The sequence below is a fragment of the Nilaparvata lugens genome, chromosome 5, assembly GCF_014356525.2.
Source record: "Nilaparvata lugens isolate BPH chromosome 5, ASM1435652v1, whole genome shotgun sequence".
Taxonomy (NCBI): Eukaryota; Metazoa; Arthropoda; class Insecta; order Hemiptera; family Delphacidae; genus Nilaparvata; species Nilaparvata lugens.
The window spans coordinates 57,286,400-57,310,643 of NC_052508.1; the positions used below are offsets into that span (position 1 = coordinate 57,286,400).

The window sequence follows — 24,244 nt, forward strand, 5'->3', positions numbered from 1 at the left end:
TGATTTTGAAGGCTTTTGATCCTTGTCAAATGGATGTGGATAAAGGAGGCTTGCCAAATGTTTTGGAAGAAAATACTGGAATTTTGATTCTGAAGGCTAATACTTTTGATCCTTGTCAAATGAATGTAGATAAAGAAGGCTTGTCAAATAATTGTTTTGGGATAAAATACTGGAGTTATCGATTTTGAAGGCTTCTGATCCTTGACAAATGGATATGGACGAAAGAGGGATGTCAGATCATCTCTCGTATCTGAATAATCAAACAATAGCAATGCTCTCTTCTAATAGCATATGACGTTCTAAACATTGTGATTATATCGTAATTCATGTTTGAACTGTGTAGGCTTAATTCTGGAATCCTGTATAATTTTTGATGAACGAAATGATTTCTCCATTCCAGAATCTTGCTGATAGAGTTCGAGAAGACTTCGACTCTCCAACAGATGAGCAAGGATTGCGTTTCAGCAGAGAGAGTCTCAAAAATGGTAATCTATCCAATAGACTGAGTCCTGAGGGAGAGTCGTCACCTCAACGGTTGAGAAAATCCTCATCATCCAGTAAGATTCCTATTCCAACATCAAATCAAAAGTCACCTGGAACTTCAGATAGAGGCAATGCCAGTAAAACAACAGGTAGTCCTACAAAAGCAAAGATCTCAGAACCATCGGAGACTAATAAAGAGATGATAAAATCGGAAAGCACGTCTTTAACGTCTACTCTCTGTTTACCAAAGACTCCAGAAGATGACGATAAAAGTGAGAAAGATAAAAAGAAGAAAGTGGCGTTTGTATCTAGTGAGAAGATTGATGAGAGTCGGGATACAATGTCCAGTTCTGAATCACTTCAGAATGAGATCTCATCGAGTTCTGTGGATACGGCTAGGATGACAGACACTGCGCCCACGCCCCAACTGTCACCTGTCCCTGGAATGGGATCACCATCTTCAGGCAAAAGTCCATCAATGCAACTGTCAGACATGGCGTGTGTAACTGCTGCTCTTGCTACCACAACTGTATCCCAATCTGTTCCTTTAGAGTCTGTGAAAGAAGAGTCTCCTTCATCACAGCTCCCTCCAACTGTGATAGAACCACCAAAACTGACCCATGAAACTGGTTCACCAAGTACTGTACCATTACCAAGTTCCTCTTCTCAACAAAAATCCTCCAGTGTAGCAGCAGCTCCTACAACTCCACCACCGCCTCCTCCTCCACCTATGCCTGGTGTTTGTCCACCTCCTCCACCACCACCTATGCCTGGTGTTTGTCCACCTCCTCCACCTCCACCTATGCCTGGTGTTTGTCCACCTCCTCCACCACCTCCTATGCCTGGTGTTTGTGCACCTCCTCCACCTCCACCTATGCCTGGTATGTGCCCTCCTCCTCCGCCACCTCCTATGCCTGGTATGTGCCCTCCTCCACCTCCTCCACCCATGCCTGGTATGGGTGGACCTCCTCCCCCACCACCCATGCCTGGCATGGGACCTCCTCCACCTCCACCGATACCAGGAGGTGTACCAATGCCTCCACCTTCGCCATCACAAGGCAGTTCGAGCTCCCCTACACCCTTCCCGGCACCACCTGTCGGCGGATGGAATGCTCAGAAGTCACGTGAGTATAAGTATAAAACATCAAATTATAAATATAACTATCAATATAAATCTGAAATAAATAAAAACTATATGAAACTTGTAGTACCCTATTATTAAATTTTTAAAAATGTTTCAATAAAAGGGTACTACAAGTTTTATATATTTTTTATTAATTTGAATAAAGTAGCCCATATAAGTGAAGTGATTTTATCTGAAATGAATATATTTGAATAACTTTTAAAAACCAACAGTTCTCTTCTGACTAAAAAGAATAGAATAATTCTTCTGTCCCTCTCAAAATCTCTTGATGTATTGAATTGTTGAATTAAAAAGTGTCATCAATTTTATGATTATCATAATATATGAGTCTATATTATCATAATTTTGAGTCTAGATTGATAACTCTGGACGCATATAACAGAAATCCACATAACTATTTTTATTAACTTATTTGCCTCTTTCTGGCAGAAGATTTGTGTCCAACGTTTTTAGTCTAGACATATTATGACAGTCATAAGAGTGGTGACAGAATCTAATTTACAATTTAATACAATACAGAAATACTGAGAGGGAAATTTTTCGGAATGCAAAAGAACGAGGATTTTCAAACAGGAAAATATTATTTATTATTTTATAAAGGCGACTTTTTAGAAGTATTTTAAGCCTAGGCGATGATGATGAAAGCCTATTGATGGGATGAATGATAATACAATGAAGGTAGAGTTATGAATGAATAAAATAATAGGTTATGCTATCCACTTTAATTGATCATGCTACCTGTTTATGCTAATATAAATTATGTATCAAAAGGATTGACAAGCATATCCCTCTACAAACAATTTCGGTTTTTAAAGAATAAAAAACTTTTCTTGTTTGAAATTGTTAAATTTGGAAAACTCATAAATTAAGTGCCTACTTTAATGAAAATCGAGAATAATTGAGAATTACACTGTCAGCACATATTTGAATATTATTAGATCATTTCTAAGAAGAATAATATTATTTGTAAGATAGATATTCAAAAGATATGATTCGAAAGAATTTTCAGGAATTAATTTTAATTTTAGTACAAGGTGACACACGGGAGACGGACGGTTTTGAACTGCGTAGTACTGAGAGTGCGGCGGTGGGAGGTGGTTGTGGTGGGGATAGTTCTGCTCGACATAAGACGCCATTTTGTTTACTCAGTCACTATGGAGCAGTGGGACTTACAACGTCGATTGTTTGTCTATGACAGTTTCGTGAAAAGTGGTGAGTCTATTACAGCTACGCAGCGATTGTTTCGTGTGCGGTTTAATGTTGGTCGACATGGAGCTGTTCCAAGTCGTAACACAATCCTCAGATGGGTGAAAAACTTCAGATCGACTGGAAACATACTGGATAAGAAGCATCCTGGCCCGATACGCAGTGTAACAACACCAGAAAATGTTGAAAGGGTAAGGGAAGCAGTAGTCAGAAGCCCAGGACGGTCAGCTAGACGTCATGCTAATGAGCTACGAATTAATCGTGAATCGGTTAGACGAATTTTGCATAAAGAATTAAAATTCCATCCCTACAAAATGCTCATTGTCCAACAACTTAAGGCAACTGATTTTGCTGTACGCGAAGACTTTGCATACAGAATGCAAGTGATTTTGGGATTGAATGAAAATGCAATTTTATTGATGAGCGATGAGGCTCATTTCCATTTAAACGGGACTGTGAATAAGCAAAACCTGCGTTACTGGGCTCCAGAGCATCCACACCTTATCCATCAGCGTCCTCTACACTCAGAAAAAGTAACAGTATGGTGTGCTCTTGGCTCTGTTGGCATTATTGGACCTTATTTTTTCGAAGAGAACGGGGCCACAGTTACTGTTAATTCGGCTCGATACATTCGTATGCTTGAAACTTTCTTTAAACCAGAACTACGAAGACGACGAATCCCCTTAAAACGTGTTTGGTTCCAGCAGGATGGGGCAACATCCAACATCACACACCGCAAACAATTCAATGACAGTTCTTGCACGCATGTTTCGTGGAAAGATTATCTCACGTTTTGGCAATGTTCCTTGGCCTCCCAGGTCTCCTGACTTATCAGTGTGTGACTTTTTTCTGTGGGGGTACCTTAAGAGCTGTGTCTATAACCACAAACCACGAACTTTGGATGAGTTGAAGAATGCAATCATTCAAGAAATTGCTGCCATCCCTGTAGAGATGTTAGTCCGTGTGATGGAGGATTTTGAGAAGAGACTTGAGTCCTGCATTCGAAATGATGGACATCACCTTGAGGACATTATTTTTCACAAATAACTGAAATGACAGGTAATGAGTTTTGTTAACTAAAATGGCAAATAATAAGCTTTGATTTTGTGTAAATAAACATGTATTAATTTTAAAACTGGCTGAGTATTATTACATTAAAATCCGTCCGTCTCCCGTGTGTCACCCTGTATTATCTTGACTGTTTCACTACAGTACTGTAATTATATGATTTGTCACTATTACGATCTGAGTAAAGTACTTGAATGTATCACATTTCATAGAAGATAGGTAGAGAAACTAACATTTCAGCATTTATTTTTGCCCAAGAATATTGCAGTGACAATAACTGCCGGTATGAAAATAATGTGGATGAAAATAATTTTTATTCATATTACACGCCCTACAATAATATATAAATTTAATTTGAAACGTTTTCAGTGTTCCGGAAACAACCATTGGTGCCTCCAATTCCAATGAAACCATTGTACTGGACCAGGGTGATAGTCACGCCCACCAATTCACCACAGCATGTTGCAACGTCGCCAGTCGGGACACCATCAAGTCCAAATAATGGCAGGTGAAATAGAAATTATTGCTTGAATCAATTTTCGAACAATACTGTTTTAAATATAACGTCAGAGTTCTTGTTGAAAAATCGAATTGTAAAAAAAGCAAGAGAAATCATTTTCATTAGAAACGATAAGTAGAATCAAGAACCAAGAATTTTATTGGCCATAAAACAACATTACAAAATGTAAGCAATATTCTTCGTCTATAATAGGTAAAATATCACAAGGTAGGCTATATCAAAAGATCAAATTTATACATACACATTGAAATATTCCAGGTACTCATTAACAGAATAGAAAGCTTCAAACATGAGCCATTTATCAACAGCAATACAAACGGGTTTTAATGGTAACTGCTTAACATTATCTGGAAGTAAATTAAACATGCGAATTTGTTATACTTATTACTTCAAAGTTTTAGTCAATCTAACTGTAGGTCTAGTTATATCATCCTTGTCTAGTGTAATGTGAATGTACAGAAATATTTTTATTAAAATTATACAGATTTTTCTTAACGGAGATTAAATATGTATACAATATTGGCAAGGTCATAATTTTGTGTTCAACAAGAAGAGTGGATAGTGTGGAGTCGCCCCAAAGTTTTATTCCATAAATCAAGTGTGAATGAATGAAAGAGACCAAAGTATATAATTTTTATTAAATCTAGGTACCCAAAAGTAGCAGTCAACTAATCGAACATTATTAAACGATGCTGTATCTATTGAAATATACCTTCATTGCTGTCTTCAAATAATATTCTATTTGGAACAAGAATGTGTCTCAACCTCAACGGACTTCAAATTATATTACAAATTAATTTTATTCTGGATTTGTTACAAATTATTGAAAGGCCTACTTCATAATATCCACCATCATCATCTAAAGAACTAAATAATATTAGACTTATAATTTCTTGTCACTATATTGCTTGGAGCAATAATGTTAAAGAAGTTTCAATTTGTAAAACTTGCACTTATTTGCAGTGGGCCACTATGGGAAGAGTTGGAAGAAGCGAAAATACCGGACATTGATGAGTTTGCTCATTTATTCTCACGTCAAGTTATTGATAGGAAGAATACTAAGAAGAAAGTCACGAAGCCAGTGAAAGCCCAGGTGAGATAGCATTATCATGATTGAAATTTTAGTAACTTTAAATTTTTAACTCTCAAGATTCAAGAATAAATTATTTCAAAGTTCTGATAATGTCACTATTCTCAACTACTTGATTACTTCTAAAACCTCTTTACTGTACGGTGGTAAGCCGTATTCGTATAAATTTATACATTTGTATGTAGGTACATTTGAATGGAAACTAAAATTACTCTTCACCCTAAACACATCTTTCTCATCCAAAAATTGAAATTTTTCACGATCACAAAAAACCATTAATTCTCTAACAAAGTAATGATTCAAGAAGCTCAATTGAATAGACGAACACTTCGTAAACAATTCAAACTTGATCCGATTATACGTCATCCTTATTTGAGTTATATGGGACATTGGATGTTATGTGAATTTGATTTCAATCGTATATAATAACCATAAAGGCTTTACTCAATATTATTAGAAGAAAATTGACCTCGCAATTAGGCAGTATCAATAAATGTAATTTTCATTCGAATGAATTATTATTATGTTTTCGAAGGGACGGATTCAAAGATCCAAAGGTTCAAAGAACCTCTACCCAGACTCACCAGCCAGCTGGTGAAGCGAGGGCTTGAGTCTGGCTGCAGCCTTTTGCCAAGTGCTTGACCAGGTTGACCCTGCCATTGCTGGTGATGTAAGTCCCAGGACCATTTACTTATTGTGTGGAAGGCAGTTGTTTTACTTATGCCACAGCCCGGCTCTGGGCCAAGGAATGGCATACTAGAACCCCGCTTAGCAAGCTCATCTGCACGCTTATTACCTCCTATGCCTACATGGCCAGGTACTCAACCAAGATGCACAGAGTTGCGTTTTGCAAGCCTGCTGAGTGTTTTTTGGCACTCCCACACCATTTTGGACTTGATTTCATTGGAGTTGAGAGCCTTGAGGGCTGCCTGACAATCTGACAGGACTACAATATGCTTATTGCAATAGCGCCTGGCAATGCCTATGTTGACACAAGCTATGATGTCCCAAATCTCTGCCAGAAAGATTGTACAGTGTTGTCCCAGACTTGCATAAACTTGTGTTCTAGGTGAATCACTGTACACCCCGTAGCCAGATTTCCCTTCAATGAGAGAACCGTCTGTGTACCAGACAAGGCAGCCTCTTTTGGGATAGGGCCCTTCTTCAGACGGGTTCAGACTCCTCTCTAGAGCAGAATTTAACAGAGAAAGGTTTAGTAAAAACCAACTCCGTGCTCATGACATCTCACGTCATTTCAAGCACAGGGCTGTGAGCAACAGCTTCGGTGATTGTGCAGTGGCCTGTTCCAGACAGGCCTTCTCTCCATTGGCCTGTAACTTTCAGTCGATAGGCTGATTTCCGTGCCTCTGCCATAATAATAATGTTCAATAGCAGTAAGCCAAGAGCAACTTCAAGAGTTGCTGACGGGCTGCTCCTTAAAGTTTCAGTGACTAGAAGTGTGTCCATCCTTTGTAGACTTGTGTTCGAATGAATTCATAAATTAGACACTACCTATTCATGAAGAAATTTCAATCATGTGCATTTTAAAACAAAAAATAATATTCTGTTGGCTTTTTTCACTTCAGGTTGTGAAAATTCTGGACAGTAAACGATCACAGAATGTTGGAATTCTTTCATCTAGTCTACATGTTGATTTCTCAGAAATTGAAAATGGTGAGTGTCGTATTATGTTCAACACTTGAACATTGTTAGCAATGCATTTCCATTACAGATTATACCCACTTACTTTGACAGTATTCACATAGATGAACGCAATAACCATTTAGACCTACAGTACGAACAATCAGCAGAAGATGCTCAGTGAATTGAAGTGAAAAACTAATATAACCATCATTAAACACTACTAAACTATTTACTACTGTAAGCGCTACTCTCATTTCAAGATCATCAGAAGTTTGATAAGTACGGTAGCCTACCAGAAGAATGAAAATTATTAGCTCAATGAATATTATTAGTTGTTCAGTAGAATAAAACAATTGATAGATTATACTGTTGAATTGAATGGTGTCCTGTAGAATAACAAAATACAACATAATTAACATTTTCCCCATTCAAATCACAAGAAATGAGTTGAACATAGGGCACATTGAATAGAGAGAAGTTATAGTTTACCAAGAATTGAATAATTGATTCCAACTTCAAAAAACTGAACATTTTCTTGCATAAGTCCATATCTTTGTCTGAAGTAGAATCATTACCGTATTCAAATATTGAAACTCAATGGTATATTTTCCTGGTGTTTCTTTATGATCTCTTAAAATAAATTGAATTAAAAAAGCATTGTTATGATAATATTGTTATCATAAAATTCCATTGGTAATTCTCGATAATCTTAAAATATTGTTCTGCATGAACAAAAATATAAAATTAATCTAAATTAATAAACTTCATGGTTTTCTAGACCAATACCCAAATGATTCCACATAACACAATAAATTCAATTAACTATTTTTATTTAAGAATATCAGCCAATGTAAATTCGATCAATGCATTCCTGTTTTCTTTTACAGCAATCTACAACTTCGATACATCTGTTGTTAATTTGGAAGCTCTTCAGCAAATATATGAAGTGGTAAGTCGCCAAATCCCGCACTATCCTTTTCCTTTTTTAAAAATGTTGGTCTCTATTATTGACTGTGGCACAATCAATAATTATTAGTCAATTCAATCAATTGCTTGAATAATACACAGAAAGTGACAAACCATTCATCTTTAATCTTGTCATCAATGGATCATTTTCCTTTTAAAAATTATAAAATGTTCATTTCAGCTAGGCTATAGCTCTAATTTGATAATAATTCAAGAATCCTGCTATATAGGCCTAAGCTACTACTATAACTAAGCTGAAATTTATGTTTCATCATGCATAGAAATTTCTTTAATCAAAAAAGTTAAAGTTACCTCTCATTTTAAAGATTCCTCACAGGCAATCATTTGATGTGTTACTAAAATAAGAGTAATTTCCGTTCTATATTCCAATTATAATAGTCAAATCATAGTTTAATATTTGTTATTACATTCCTCAATTACAATATCAAATTAATAATTGGGAGAGAATCGACAGGTTAAACCCAAAACTGTTTCTCTTTCTAATTTTGATAAAAATAGTCCAAATGAGGTTATGAAAACACTTTTATAAAGATAACAAAATTTACAGTCCAAATATTCATTATACTAAAAAAATTTCACCTATTTGGGTTGATCAGAAAGATAAAACAAAAGATTAGACACTTGAAAATGCGTTAATAAATTGTAAAATATTTAAAAAATTGATAAATTTGAAGCCAGAAAAATTAAAAAAACATTCACTATCAGCACTATAATTTACTATAATAATAATAGTTGTATTATTATTTTGTTGAAGTTACCAACAAATTTGATAAATCTTCAGCTTTCTATTAGTGTATTTTATTTACTTACGAGATTGATTTTTTTTAGAATCTATGTGCAAAATTTGGAGATCTAAATCATTCCCGTTTCTCCGGTAGTCAATCCACAAGTTGACATGTTTTGATGCGAACAAACGAACACAAGAACTAACACAACCCTACTCTCTTATTATATAGATTTGTACAAAACCACTTATCATCAAAATTATGTTGGAAGAGGAAAAACAGACGAACTCTTTAATGATTATTGAATATTATTCGGTATTTTTTGGATCTGAATTTGGGTTTTTGTTTTAGAGAGCAACAGCAGAAGAGCTGTCGTTGATAAGAGAGCACGTGACCAAACAGCCAGACCAGCAGCTGGACAAGCCGGAGCAGTTCCTGTTGGAGCTTGCGGACATACCACACTTTGTCGAGCGTGTCGCCTGTTTCATGTTCCAAACCGAATTCTCCGATAACATTGTCGGCATTGAGAGCAAGCTCAACAATTTGAAGTGCACCTGCCAGGTAGGTTTTAAATTGTTATCCAGAATAACACTTTTCTAAAAGTGACAATAGATGGGATACCTAATGAAATGAAATGAAATTTAATGAAATGTATCATTTTAGAATAAATGATACAACAATTATATAATACTTTTAATTGTAATAGTAATGATAATGGAATACTGATGCTGCATTTACATGTTGGCCCAATGAAAGCCAATGTCGAAGCCAATGAAAGCCAGTGTGTGGATGGGTGGTTTGCCAGAGCTGGCCTTCACTGGCCTTCATTGCCCTACGTTGGGTTACCAGGCTTACTGGGCCAGCGACTGGGTCAACATGTGGACTAAGCATAATACTTTATTGACCGAGTGAAGTGAGGTCTAAAATTCAAGTCGACGGTTTGGCATTTCTCTTAATATTTAAATGTTTATATTTGTTCACTGTCAGTAGATCGGGTTGTAAGGCCGATCTGCAAAGTAGTGGACTGTGTGAAAGTGTATAGATGAGATTTATATCTGATCTAGGCACTGACAGCTCTCCATTATTTGCTATGAGCGGATCTACATACCTTGAATGTGTAGATCCGAAAAAATACCTCTGGTTTAATGTGCGTCTGAGCACAAGTAGAATGCACGAAAGTAGTGCAATAATGATGACCAATAATTGAAGAGTGATAGATAATAAATTTCTTATTATCCGTATGTAATGCTGATATTTGTATGTAACTATTGGAATGCTTAAAATTAATGTAATCGTAATTAAAATAAAAAGAATTAGAAATGCACTCAAATTGTTTATTGTACCTAGGCTTTTTGCTAGTACGTTTAAGATTAGTGATACAATGTTTCAAAATGACGTTACCTCTGTGAGCGTAAAAGATTGAATAATACAAAGATGAAATTGGAATTTCAATATTAATGTTGAAATACACAATAGAATATATTGATGCTGAAACTAATAATAGAACAATAATGACATTGAGTAATGATTGAATTGAACGCACAATTTAGCAATGTTTAATTGAATAAAATTTAAAATACTTGAAAAATGATAGTAAAGATGAGAATCCTAGCCTGAATGAAAAAAATCAGTCGAGAGACAAAAAATCCTAAAAAATAGTCCTGCAAATGCTTAGCAATCTTAAAGGTATGAAAGTACAAAGATTTATATGACTATGAACAATTACCTAATTTCAAAAATGATAACTAGGAATTCAGTTTAGGTAGAATCCAATCGTACCTGAAGCTTTCAAGCTGTTGACTTTGTAACACTGAAAGAGGACAACTATAGCAACTTGGCTATAGTGTACGCAGAAGGAGCAGAAAGTCTGTCCAGAACTGAAGGTTCGATTAATGATTAAAAATAGAAAAGGTTGAAAAATAACAAATACAATATTGAAAGGAGACGAAGCTCAGCATATTGTATGACATAAGCGGGCTGGGAAAAGACAGCTCAATGCATGTCAAATTACATAGGGAATATTACCATATGTGAATCACATAAGTAATAATAATATAAGATAAAATTGAATGATTGATAGTATTTAAATAGTTATTATTTAGGAATAAGAAGTTAATCAAGAACCAAATTGATGGGATGAAGACTACCGGTAAACACAGTGCCTCTGAAAGGGTAAGTACAAAATGTGAATATTAGAATAAGACTTCCCTGAATAATTAATGATGTGTTGCCGAAGTAAGACTACCGGTAAACACAGTGCCTCTGAAAGGGCAAGTACAAAATGTGAATATTAGAATAAGACTTCCCTGAATAATTAATGATGTGTTGCCGAAGTGATAGGCCTACGGTGACTCGAAATCCGTGGATGAAACTTGACTCCTGTCAAGTACATTGTAGTTGCAGACAGCTGCTGGGCTAATAGAGGCTGAACGATGTAGATATCTTGACTATATCCTGATGAACGGTGACCGATGCGGAAGAGAACTTGACTTGAATACGTTGAGATATTGAAAGTTGAGACTGTTCCGATATTAAAGTTGATAATGAATATAACGACGAATGGGCACTTCACAAATTGAATGAGTTTCACTGGTTGAATGTTAATTGGAAGAAAGTTCCACCATGAATTAAGTAGAATAAATGTTTGAGGTTATGTCCTAAAGTTGATGTAATTGAAGTGAATAAATATTTGAATAACGAGATAAAAAGTTCTCGACGAATGAAATCACTGGCATCAGTAAGAAATGAGATTGATAAAGTTCGACTAAATAAATGATGAGTAGCTAAGACTGAGTAGCTAAAAATGAGTAGCGGTTGACGATGAAGGGCAAACTGCACTTGCGCAAATTTCCCGAGTTGAAATGTTGAATAAGGTAAGTTGCACTTGCACAAGACTTCCCAAGTTGAAATGTATCTCCTATGAGCATACAAATGAATGTAACCGCTAAATAATGTGTACTGATGCTCAGTAAAATTGAAGTGATAAATATTGAATCAAAAGTTCATGTTGAGAATTGTTGAAAGTTCATGTAGAATTCATGGTGGAAAAGAATGTTGAAATTACTTACAGTTCATAACACTAATATGACGAATAATTGAAAACGTGGTATGCAGAAAGCATGGCATGATTTGCAAAAAGGACGCTCAGTAGAAAAGTCCCGAAAGGTATGTTAAAATCATAGAAATTATGGTTGAAAGACGTTCACTGATGATAAATGCATTGAATGGTTATCGAATAAGCACAGAAACTAGGACATAATGAATGATGAAAATGGATAAAGTTTTCCTAAGATGGACGCATTAAACTAAGATGTTACATTGTATAGCTGTACAAGGAGAGTGACGCTGCTTGCTCGCTGGGTGAAGAAACAGGAACTACCCATAGCGGAAACATGACGTGATCGGCAGTGATGCGCACAAACTCATCGAATGAGGTGAAAATATAAAATTGATATTAAGCGAACTAATGGTGTTGAGGTTGATGTGAATGTTGAAATATACCAATGGAGGTTCAAAAACAATGAAAATACAATTCAAAATACTTATAGACAAATATTAAACTAGAAAACACTGAAAGAAGCAGACGACAACTAGCGCTACTATCGATCAAGCGATCAATGAAACTGTGACGTCAGAGATCGCATGACAAGTGAAATGTTGTACAGAGGCTGTAGCAGCGGTATATTCAAATATTACAAAAACAAGATGGACGACCATAATACTGGCTAAAATATGAGACGAAATCTAACAATATGTTTTTATGTTGCGCATTTACGGCGAAACCCGGTAATAGATTTTCATGAAATTTGACAGGTATGTTCCTTTTTAAATTGCGCGTCGACGTATATACAAGGTTTTTGGAAATTTTGCATTTCAAGGATAATATAAAAGGAAAAAGGAGCCTCCTTCATACGCCAATATTACCGTAAAAATCAGACTATAGAATTATTCATCACTAGCCGTCAGGGTCGCTTCGCTCGCCGTATCCGACTAGCCAGGGGGCTCCGCCCCCTGGACCCCCGACTGGATCGTCCAAGAATGAGATCAGCAGGCTCGCTCCACTCGCCTGCATTTTTCATTTGAGCATTTTATCATATGTTAGGACGATCCAGTCGGGGGTCCAGACTAAACGTCTGGCTAAACGAATATGGCGAGCGAAGCGAGCCTGATGGCTAGTAATATAATATTCCCAAGAATAGCTCTGATTGAAGAAGCAGTGCCCAATCAATTTTCCCGCGATAAATGCATTTCAATCTTCAACTTGGTGCCAACCTAACAAAGTCAACTCAACTTAATGCCAACCTGACAAAATTAATTTAGTTACCAGTTAACAACACTGTTTCGAAGAGGTACTCTCTCTAGATTATAGTTCTATATTAACATATGGTATGGACATTTTTCAATTATTATTAAGAGAATAAGAAGAATATACATGCTAAAAGACGAACTTTAAACCCTTAAAAACCACCCTTAGAGTTAAAATATTGCCTAAAGATTTCTTAGTGCGCCTCTAAAGGGCCAACTGAACATACCTACCAAATTTGAACGTTTTTGGTCCGGTAGATTTTTAGCTCTGCGAGTGAGTGAGTGAGTGAGTCAGTCAGTCAGTCAGTGAGTGAGTGAGTGCCATTTCGCTTATATATATATATAGAAGATAAATCAGCTGTTTAGTGGACTATAATACTACCCGTTCAAAAACATCGAACATCTTGAAAATGTATCTTTCCATTAACGTTAGTAGACAGTTGACTATAATACTACCCGTTCAAAAACATCGAACATCTTGAAAATTGTATCTTTACAATTTAATTTGGCATTGGATTACATGATAATATCTATTAATAGATGCCTGAAAATCAGTAATGAACGGTTTTTGTTTGATTAAATAGTGGGAGCTTCCTCACTGATAAATTTTTATATGCATTTCTCAAATTCAAATTGTCATAAAAAGTAGGAGAGGCAATTAAGGTTAGGAGAAAATGTTGAATATTGCTGTTGAGATAATAATAAATATAATAAAATTTGATAAACGTAGCTGATATCATAGAATCTGAATCTGGACCATTTTTCTTGATGAGAAAACGTTTTCAAGTTGTTATTATGTCTTTTCTCGATGTAAATATTGAATTATATTTTTTTACGTCTGTATCGTAGGGGTTATGGCTCAAGAAAAACTTATCGATTTCAAAAAAATGACATATCATGACGTACGCAATAAATTAATATTTTCATCATAACATGCAACTAAATTTACAATATTTTCACTTTCAGCAACTGATGTCATCTGAAAGTCTCAAGAAAGTATTGGCAATTATTCTTGCTCTGGGAAACTTCATGAATGGAGGAAATAGACAACGTGGTCAAGCCGATGGTTTTGGCTTGGAAATTCTGGGCAAATTGAAAGATGTCAAAAGCACTGGTGAGTTACATAATTATATTATGTACATAATCTTCAGTAACATACAATCATTATAATATAATTGTGCATTACTCTCAAATTCACAACAATTGGACAAGCAAAAATAGAAAATTATTTCAATTTTCAATCAAAATAAGGACACTATTGCTATTCATTATGGCGGCTTTGGAATAAGCGTGTATATTCTTCAATATTTTTCACTCACTATGTGGGATAAGTGATCATTTCCTGTGGAGTTGCATATTTATAAGCTACTCATAACAATCATACTACTCATAATATATATTTATACTCACCAATTAGTAAGATCATAGTATTACCACAGAAGAAGGAATCCTTCTTTTAGTAGCTGTTCTATACTCCGTGGTAACTTATATTACACTCATATACACTTCTGTATAAACACACTTAGCTCATGCCAGTTCTGCTTGAGTACTTGTTTGAAACAGTACCGAGAAATGAGAAATTGTTAAGCTTGGATTGAACACACAGTATTTTGAGGAAATCTGTTTGTTGTTTCAGATAACACAATGACACTGCTGCAGTACATTGTGAGGGCCTACATGAAGCAATGTGAGGACCCGACCAAAGTTGAGCTGCCAGTGCCCGAGCCGGGTGACATCGATCGCTCTTCCGTTGTTCTCTTTGATGACCTCGAAGTGCAGTTGAAAGCTCTTCAAAAAGACCTCACAGGTAAACAATTATTACCGTATTGTTTATGTTTGGTGTGAATTGTTTTCACATCATTCTAACAGTTAATGTCGACAATACTTAAGTAGGCGTCAGATACTGCTGTTGGTGAGATATAGTGATATTTATGCATAATGAAACACTGTGATGTTGTCTAGAAATATGAAGAATTTAATACAAAATTATATACATGTTTTAACACCAATGGTGTCATCTTCAGACAATGAAATAAATTAGACATATTTCTAGACAACATCTCAGTGTTTCTTAACTTAATTAGGCTATTGGATATTGCATTTAAATAATTATTGACTTTGAAGGATATTTTTTCAAGGAATGACTTTGACTTTGAAGGATCTATTTTTTAAGGGTCATAGTGATTCAGTTAGTCCTATAGTACACTCACTAAGGCCTGTGTATTATTTAAGAACACCAGGCTCGGACACCAGATTGACCATAGCACAAAACATATGTGTCCATACTCAATGGTGTAGGATTAATGAACGCAATAAAAGGTGATGCCCAGCGACTTGTTCGGTCACTTGGTGTCCTAATGTACCCAATACAGATTCAAAACGTTCAAATTATACTAGGATAGTAAATCAGTAATAATATTAGTGGTGATACGTGTACGATAGAAGCATTGCAGGCTTACACTGAGCCAATAAGACTATAATCATAGAGAAAAGATAACATAAGAAGATTTATCCCTTGGTATAGGTCGTTTATGCTTTAAATTTCAAGCCGATTACTGTCGACCTATGTCTTTCAATCATCCTTGTCGAGATTATTTTAAAAGGCTGTGCATACTCACTCTACCTTGTATTTTTATTTTTAAAACTGTATTATATGTGGTTAAGAATATGGGCAGTTTAACGAACAATGCACAGGTACATTCACACTCTACCAGAAACAGGAACAACTTTATCGTTCAGCCTCACAGGCTAACTCTTTTGAGAAAATAACTAGCTACATTGGGGCAAAATTTCTAAACAAGTCGCCTAATAATATACATTTTAAAAGCATGACTTTAAAAAACGATCTGTATAATATGTTCCTTGTTGAAAGAAGTTTTTATAGTGTAAATGAATTTTCATGCGAAAACTATGTATGATATCATATAGGCTATATCTATATTTTTATGTATTATATTAAATATTGAAGAGATTCTTTTGTACTTGACAATGTTCAATTATACAGAGTGATTCATAATTATGGTAAAATAATTTGATAAGTGATAGTAGAGGTAAAAATAAGAAAAAAAGTTCTCATAAACATATATCCATAAACGCTTCATTAGCGAGCTATACAGAGTGAAAGATTTCGCCCGGAATTCAGTTCCTCTGGTGAAATACACCGATGCTGAATTGTTTGGGCACTAGTTTTTGAAAAACTTATGCTGGATTCATATGGAAAAATATCTGAAAAATTGAATAAAACTAGTCTGGAAGCTGTAGTGTGAGTAGTTTTTGAGAAAAAAGTTGAAATATGCAAAAAATCCAAGTAGAAAAACACAGACTTCTTCGTTTGATGCCCAATAATTTTCTTCAATGACCAGCAGTAAACAAATAATTTTTCGCAATAAAAATTGTAGAGAATTTAATTCTGAAAAGAATGATGTAAGATGTTTAAACAAAATTTAAATAAAAGTTGGATAAAATGTATTCTTATGTAGTACATTACACCACAAAAATTTGGTGTTTTATGAGGAGAGAACTAGTAACTGATAGGTTGTAGCTGATTGCAAATAAAACATGGATTTTATTAACAGCTGTTCCAAAACAGCTGATATATTTTGTTTTGAATAAGAAAATATTTAAAAGAAATTATCAGCTGAAAATTATTTTCAGAAATATTTTAGCTCACTGTTGAACAAAAAAAAAACAAACAGTAAGTTAGGCCTACTGTAACCGCGCTGTGTTTTTTTTAATCTATTAACGAGTTATTTGTAACCATTTCACTTTGCTTTTGTATTAAGTGTTAACTTTTTAAAAAATGGCAGGTAATTTTAGACATTATTCATACTCAGAATTAGCTGACATGCATTTAATGTATGGAATGACACACTACTGTAATACCGGGTGATTTTTTAGTCCTGTTACCCTTATGTTCAATACATGGTAATTTTTCCCTAATAGAGGGAAATTTTGTTTTGTTGCACGAAGTTGGTAGCCCTACTCACTCAGTATACACAAGGCAATGCGAGTTTATTATCCTTAAGCTGTGTAACATTTTGTGATGATTCCGGTCGTGTTATGAACAGAATGTCTTTTACCATAGAACAACATTTACCACAGATCGAATAATAAGCAAGGGTTTATGGCCACCAAGGTCTCCAGACCTCAAATCCCCTGATCACTTTTTGTGGGGCTACATCAAGTCTGAGGCCTTCAAAAACAATCCTCACAATATTGATGAACTGAAAGCCAATATTACAGACTTTAATCACGAATATTTCCAATTTAACTCTGAAAAAGGTTTCTGCTAATATGGTGAAAAGAGTCCGAGCGTGTATAACCTCAATGGGTGGACATTTTGAGCATATGGTGTAATAATTTTAAGTAACTAAGAAATGTGAGTAATAGAATATCAATTTTCTTTTGTAAATAACAAATATTATTTTTTTATTAATACCCAAATTTCCGTTTATAAATTACATCAAAAATTGGGTAACAGGACTTAAAAATCACCCTGTAGTTCGTTTGTATCAAGAGAACTTTCCTAACCGAGTATGTCCAAGTTCAAGGATTTTTGCCACTATTCATTAACGTCTGTCTGAAACAGGTACTTTGATATCCAAAGAGCACATTTATGCAGGCAGACCCCGATCTACTATGACTGTTCAGTTAGAAGAACAAGTTCTTAATGAAATTTATGAACATCCAGAGAAGAGCACGAGAGAATTGTCAGTGCAGTTTAATGTCAATCAATCTATTATTTGGAGGATACTAAAAGAGCAACAATTACATCCATACCACCTCCAGAAAGTTCATAGGTACTCTATTGCCACGAGACTGTATTCCCCGTGCTGGTATTTGCCGATGGTTTTGAGTAAAACTTGTTTACCCAAACTTTTCAACAACCGTTTAATTTACCGACGAGGCACACTTTACAAGAACAGATATCGTTAACGTCAACAACCAACATATTTGGGCAGCTGAGAATCCTTATGCCATCAATCCTAATCTTCCACAACATCAGTTTTCAGTAAACATTTGGGCAGGAATCATAGGAGATCATCTACTTCTGTTCGAGCTTCCTCCCAGGCTTGATGGCATAATCTACTAGTCTTTTGGTATGAGTTTAATGTCATTTGCATATGCTACTTTCATCTAAAAAAAAACTTCTCATAAAAAACCGAATATTTTATTTGCAATCAGCTACAACTTATGAGTTATTAGTTCTCTCCTCATAAAACAGCAAATTTTTGTGATGTAATGTACTACATAAGAATACATTTTATTCAACTTTTATTTAAATTTTGTTCACACAGCTTACATCATTCTTTTCAGAATTAAATTTTCTACAATTTTTATTGCGAAAAATTATTTGTTTACTGGTCATTAAAGAAAATTATTGGGCATCAAACGAATAAGTCTGTGTTTTTCTACTTGGATTTTTTGCATATTTCAACTTTTTTCTCAAAAACTACTCACACTACAGCTTCCAGACTAGTTTTATTCAATTTTTCAGATATTTTTCCATATGAATCCAGCATAAGTTTTTCAAAAAACTAGTGCCCAAACAATTCAGCATCAGTGTATTTCACCAGAGGAACTGAATTCCGGGCGAAATCTTTCACCCTGTATAGCTCGCTAATGAAGCGTTTATGGATATATGTTTATAATAACTTTTTTCTTATTTTTACCTCTACTATCACGTATCAAATTATTTTACCATAATTATGAATCACTCTGTATAGTTGTGATCCATATGACTGTACTGTATTGAACGAATGAAGATATTCAATTTTATTCTATTCTATTCTATTCTATTCTATTCTATTCTATTCTATTCTATTCTATTCTATTCTATTCTATTCTATTCTATTCTATTCTATTCTATCTATTCTATTCTATTCTATTCTATTCTATTCTATTCTATTCTAATTTTTATTACTGTTTTGTTGTGGTGAGAGTGTAAGAACAGCACAGTATGAGAGACTACCAGCGTCACATAGCATTATAAAAAGAACTACTAAAATTTGTTATACTTTATTTATTTATTTTAGGACTATATTGCCTTGAGTTAACATTGAAAATCGGAACATAAACCCTATAACATGGGATTCTTCTTGTGCTACCTTTTCTCTATGCTATAGTGGACTAGACTATAGTGGCTAGACGTCTAGACAACTTAGAAAAAAAGCTCATGAATGATTGACGCAAAGAGTGGACTGTCTCATGAATGAATAATTTCAATACCGTACTTAATTATTTTGAATCAATTCAGATATTTTTCTCTTCACGTTTATCATCTTATGCCCTTATTAATCAACATTTCTTTTTAAAACCAAACTTATTAAAAGTAATAACTACTATTCCATTATATCTTGATTTCAATTGACATGTTAGTCATAGAATTATAATGGAATGTTTCAGACTGTGAGAAGAAAATGACAGCTGTCATTTCAGCGTCATTAGAAGAAAATTTGCAACCTTTCAAAGATAAAATGGAAAAGTTCGTTGCTACAGGTAAGACTTGAAAATATTATTTCCTTTGTTGACATTGAGCCAGAATATTTGAAATATTTATAATAATAAATAGTTAAATTTATTCCTTTTCACAAAATCATAGAAAATTACAATTTAAAAAATTCACCATTATTTTTTATTCAACATTCGATACAACATTCGGCTTCATAACATAAGAAAGCCATCTACACTGTCCAACAAGGCATATCAAAATCAAATTATTCGCTGAATGACAAATGATTTCTTTTGAATTTTATTGTTTAAAATTTTTGTTTGATGTTGTCCATACAAAAATTACCGTATTATCATTTATAGGCTATCATAGAAAAGCTATTTTATATATAACTTAGTTTAAGAATACAGTTTTTCTAAGCTAATATGTTCCTGCCTTCCTGCTTATTACAACACATGCTCAACAGAATGTGGAAATTGAATCACTTTAGAAAGTACTAATGAGAAATCATCAACTGCAATTTCACGCGATCCATTTTATTTTGAATATACAACAAATGAGACAAGTATATTTGTTTAATGCCTAGGTTTAATGCCTCCTCTATTATCCTATACAGTGGTGGAGATTCATGAATTTGGACTTTCTGTTATTACAGTATTCACAAGAAAATGGTATTCTTGTGAGGACTAATTTACTATGAAAATAATAATACAAAGAAAAGTCTTGTTTAATTACGAGAATACCAAAGCGTATATACCAATGGTATTCTTATGAGTAGAACTACGTTTTGTGGAAATTTTCAACTACAAAGTAGGCATAATAAATTGGAAAATAGAGTATTGAGAATTTAAAAAATAATGTGCTCTTAATAAAATATGTGACAAAACAAGATAAAAGCATAGATGAAAGATAAGCATAAGTTTTGAGTCTGTCTTTATAATACAGATACTATATTGCTTGTCTCTGATAAAACTGAGCTACTCTGAAAGATATGTTACTATACTACAATCACAGCCATATTATTACTGTTGGGTAATTGTGCTATAAAAAATGAATCGCTTAAAAGAAATTTATTTATGAATTAAATATATTTTTAAACAATTGTTATCTATTTATCTTTTGCAGCTAAGAAGCAACTGAGTGATGAATTTGAAAATCTGCAAGAATGCAAAAGGAAGTGAGTAAATAATTAATTTATTTATTATTGGATTATTGATGAAGAACAAATATTCATAAAAATGTCATGTCTCTTTCCTTGGAGATGTAGTCAAATTTGGTCCGTACCTTTTAAATTCAAAAAAGTAGCTTCACTCTACTCTTTCTTGTATGAGAAGATTATTCATGGAATCATGAATATAAAATGAAGCCCTACCATTGCTGAAAAATAAAATCAATGTTGTACATGATAGTCCGGTTGAAATATTCAAGGCTGTTTAAAAGAATTATTGATAACATTTTCTACTCTCAATCTCTTGCAATTTCACCAATGGCCCACATTTTTAATATTATTGTACAGTATTTATGATGTGCATAGTTAGTCCAGGCAATGAATGCTCAAAAGAGGGTATAGGAGGAAAATTTTGAAAGACCCCACACAGTTCTGTTTAAGATAGTAAGGATGTAAACATATCAAAAGTCCTCACCCCTACCCCCTGTGCAAAGAGGGTGGTGGTGGTTCAAAGGTACCATTGTTTGGTTTCTCGCATATAAATTGAAAACTATGTATCTTACAGACATAACTGGTATATACAAAATTGAAGCTTACATAATTTCCTACAATATTCATCTCACACCTTTTTCTATAATCTTCTCTAGTTTTCAAGATAACCGCTATTGAAGGTGTGACATTTTTGAAAAAACACGTTCGCCTCCAATGTTTAGGTACTTTTTTCTCATATAACATTTTAAAAATCGATTGGAAAAAATATGTAATAATGAGCTTATAGAACTTTCAATTCTCTTCAATAAGATGTACGATTTCACACTTTTACGCATTTCCCTTCAACTGTTGCAGCAGCTTTAGTGTTGAGTGTGAAATCTCTAGTTTTGCAACAAAAGACCAATTGACAAAGGAATTTGGAGGGAATGTTTAGAACACAATTTTTACTTTGCAGCTTTGTTGAGACTAGTTAGGAGGAGAATATATCAAAAGTCCCCATTCCCAAATAATGTGTTAAGGGGATGAGGGGGTTTAAAAGTTGCATTTTCAGCTTTTTGCTTCCACGCTCATATCTTGAGTATAATGCGATCAACTGACATAACTAACAATTCAAAAATGAAGCTTGATTAATTCTCTACACCTATTGTTCAGTGGAGTTTTGTGATATTCCCAACAGTTCCCGAGGTATTCGCTCTTGAAGGTGTGTAATTGTCAAGATAGCAGGCTTTTATCAAATTTTTTGCTCTTTCATGGTTTATAACTCTTCAACAATGCATCGTAAAAATTAAAGCACATCGTAGGTTTGTAGTGCATTAATTTTTCTTTGAAATGATGTATTGTTTCACCGTTCTAAGCTCTCGTTTCATTATTATAGCAACTTTAATGTAGGGGGTGAAATTTGAAATATTGCAACAAGTGTCAACTTAGCGGCTCCACACATTCAACAGAGGGAATAAAGATTCGCACTTTTGCTATGTTTACTTACTAACCAGTCCAAATTAAGCTGCAAAGTCAAAAATTATGTCACAGACACCCCCTTCAAATTTCATTGTTAAATGATCAATAATTTTCATGTTCTAATTCATGTTCATTATATTCGATTTTTAATCAAATCAAATTCAAATTTCTAGTTTTTTTATTTCTGGACTGAAAAGTGGACTCAAATCAATTCAAGTGGATGACATAACCCATCATATTTATTCATTCATAACTCTACCTTCATTGTATTATCATTCATCCCATCATCATCACCTAGGCTTGAAATACTTCTAGGAAGTCGCCTTTGTAAAATAATGAATGAATTGTTGCAGCATTGGAAATTTCACTTAAGAAGTATTTTTATAGAAGACAATATTCCATGAAGACTCTATACTAATAAATATTCAAAGGGTACAACCAATCAGAAAAATTGGGAATTGAGTAAAAAATCAAAAGCCTTAATATAGAAGAAATAATGAGGCTGTCGACTTTTTAAACAATTACCTATCTTGTTCGCTGTTCGCTTAAAAAATTAACCAAAAAAGACAACACATTAATTCTGATTCCACTTTTTTATAGATTCAGAGCCACGCTCAAATTCTATCAGTTCCAACCCAAAGGAAATATGAAAGAAGAAGACGTGGCACCCAAGGATTTCTTCATTTTTTGGGCTCCCTTCTGTTCAGATTTCAAAGATTTCTGGAAGAAAGAACAGCAGAGACTTGTCAAGGAAAAGTAAGTTCAAAGGCTAAATGGTTCCATGCCAACCTAAGAGTACATTAGATTTGTTTTAGAATTGTATGATTTCAGTGAACTAATACTAAATTCTAGACTAAAGTCATACAATTCTAGAATTATTAGAAGAAGACGTCCACTCGATTTCTTCTGTCCGTCCGTCTCCAACAAACTTCCTATACAATATAATATTATTTATTTATATTTTTACAAAAAAACACTGATCGAGAGAGAAAAACTAAGGATACTCCTTGTGATATTTCTCTCCCAAATTTATTATGGGTATCAACTCTGAAAAGAAATGGACGGACGGAAGAATTCGGCTCCAATGTCAGACCAGCTTGAGTGGGGAAATATAATAATCCTAGTAATAGAGAGTTTTTGGACAAAAATAAAATATCAAGATAATCAAGTTCAAATTATTGATGCATGTTTATGTGATTTGTTGTGATAATTCTACTATTTGATTGATGAATGAATGAATACTGTAATTTTCTTTTATTTTAACAACATATTCAATTACATACAAAGAAAAATACAGTTATAAATGCCAGCATTAAACCCTTGGTCAGCGACCTTCAGGGGCTATTTGATTGATATTTCTATTGCTTTATTAGGTATGATTAGCAAATGTGTTAAATTATGGTTGAATTATGAATTCAAATGACTGACTTAGATTTTCATTCTCGCATCAATCCACTCGGAAAATTTACCTTCTTCCTGGAGTTGACTAGACTACCTACTTATTCTGTAATTAATCAAGAAGAATTGCTTCGACAATCATATTGGATGTGGATATATCCTCAATCAAAGAGTAATGGAAGGAATGTTGTTTTTGACGATGTTCTGATATTGATAATGTGATAAGCTTAGCCTTTATTAATTACTCTATTCAACAATGTTTAGAAAACATCGAGCACTGATTTTCTACTGATAACACTAATAATCTACTAATTTTCATCCTTTTCTAGGTTGAAGGAACTACAAAAGAAACAACAAATTAGAAAGACCGAAGTCAAAAAGGGGAAGAGAGAAGAAGGTGGCCTCGTAAGTATAAAAAGTTAATTCCATGATTCTTTCCAACAGCAATATCCGCAATCTGGTAATTTTCAATTCTATAGAAACTCTAAAAATTTTGGCCATTCCTCCAATTTTTGGAGCATAGAAATACTTCCACCTTCACCGAGAAATAGTTCTTCAGAAATAAAAATATAGTATCAGTATAAAAAATAATAAAAATATGAAACA

The 24,244-nt window shown here is 34.0% G+C and overlaps 1 protein-coding gene across 3 annotated transcripts in view; it reads left to right on the forward strand.

Moving 5' to 3' along the window:
- LOC111058229 (formin-2) overlaps nt 1–24,244 on the forward strand; it is a 53,325-nt gene that overhangs the window by 26,620 nt on the left and 2,461 nt on the right. For all 3 annotated transcript variants that reach the window (XM_039428857.1, XM_039428858.1, XM_039428859.1), the window contains exons 7-18: nt 401–1,607; nt 4,271–4,409; nt 5,385–5,514; nt 7,098–7,185; nt 8,043–8,104; nt 9,219–9,428; nt 14,139–14,286; nt 14,809–14,979; nt 19,578–19,670; nt 20,749–20,800; nt 22,841–22,996; nt 23,968–24,043. In XM_039428857.1, coding sequence (XP_039284791.1) covers nt 401–1,607; nt 4,271–4,409; nt 5,385–5,514; nt 7,098–7,185; nt 8,043–8,104; nt 9,219–9,428; nt 14,139–14,286; nt 14,809–14,979; nt 19,578–19,670; nt 20,749–20,800; nt 22,841–22,996; nt 23,968–24,043 — 2,532 coding nt within the window. The remainder of the gene's footprint in view (nt 1–400; nt 1,608–4,270; nt 4,410–5,384; nt 5,515–7,097; nt 7,186–8,042; nt 8,105–9,218; nt 9,429–14,138; nt 14,287–14,808; nt 14,980–19,577; nt 19,671–20,748; nt 20,801–22,840; nt 22,997–23,967; nt 24,044–24,244) is intronic.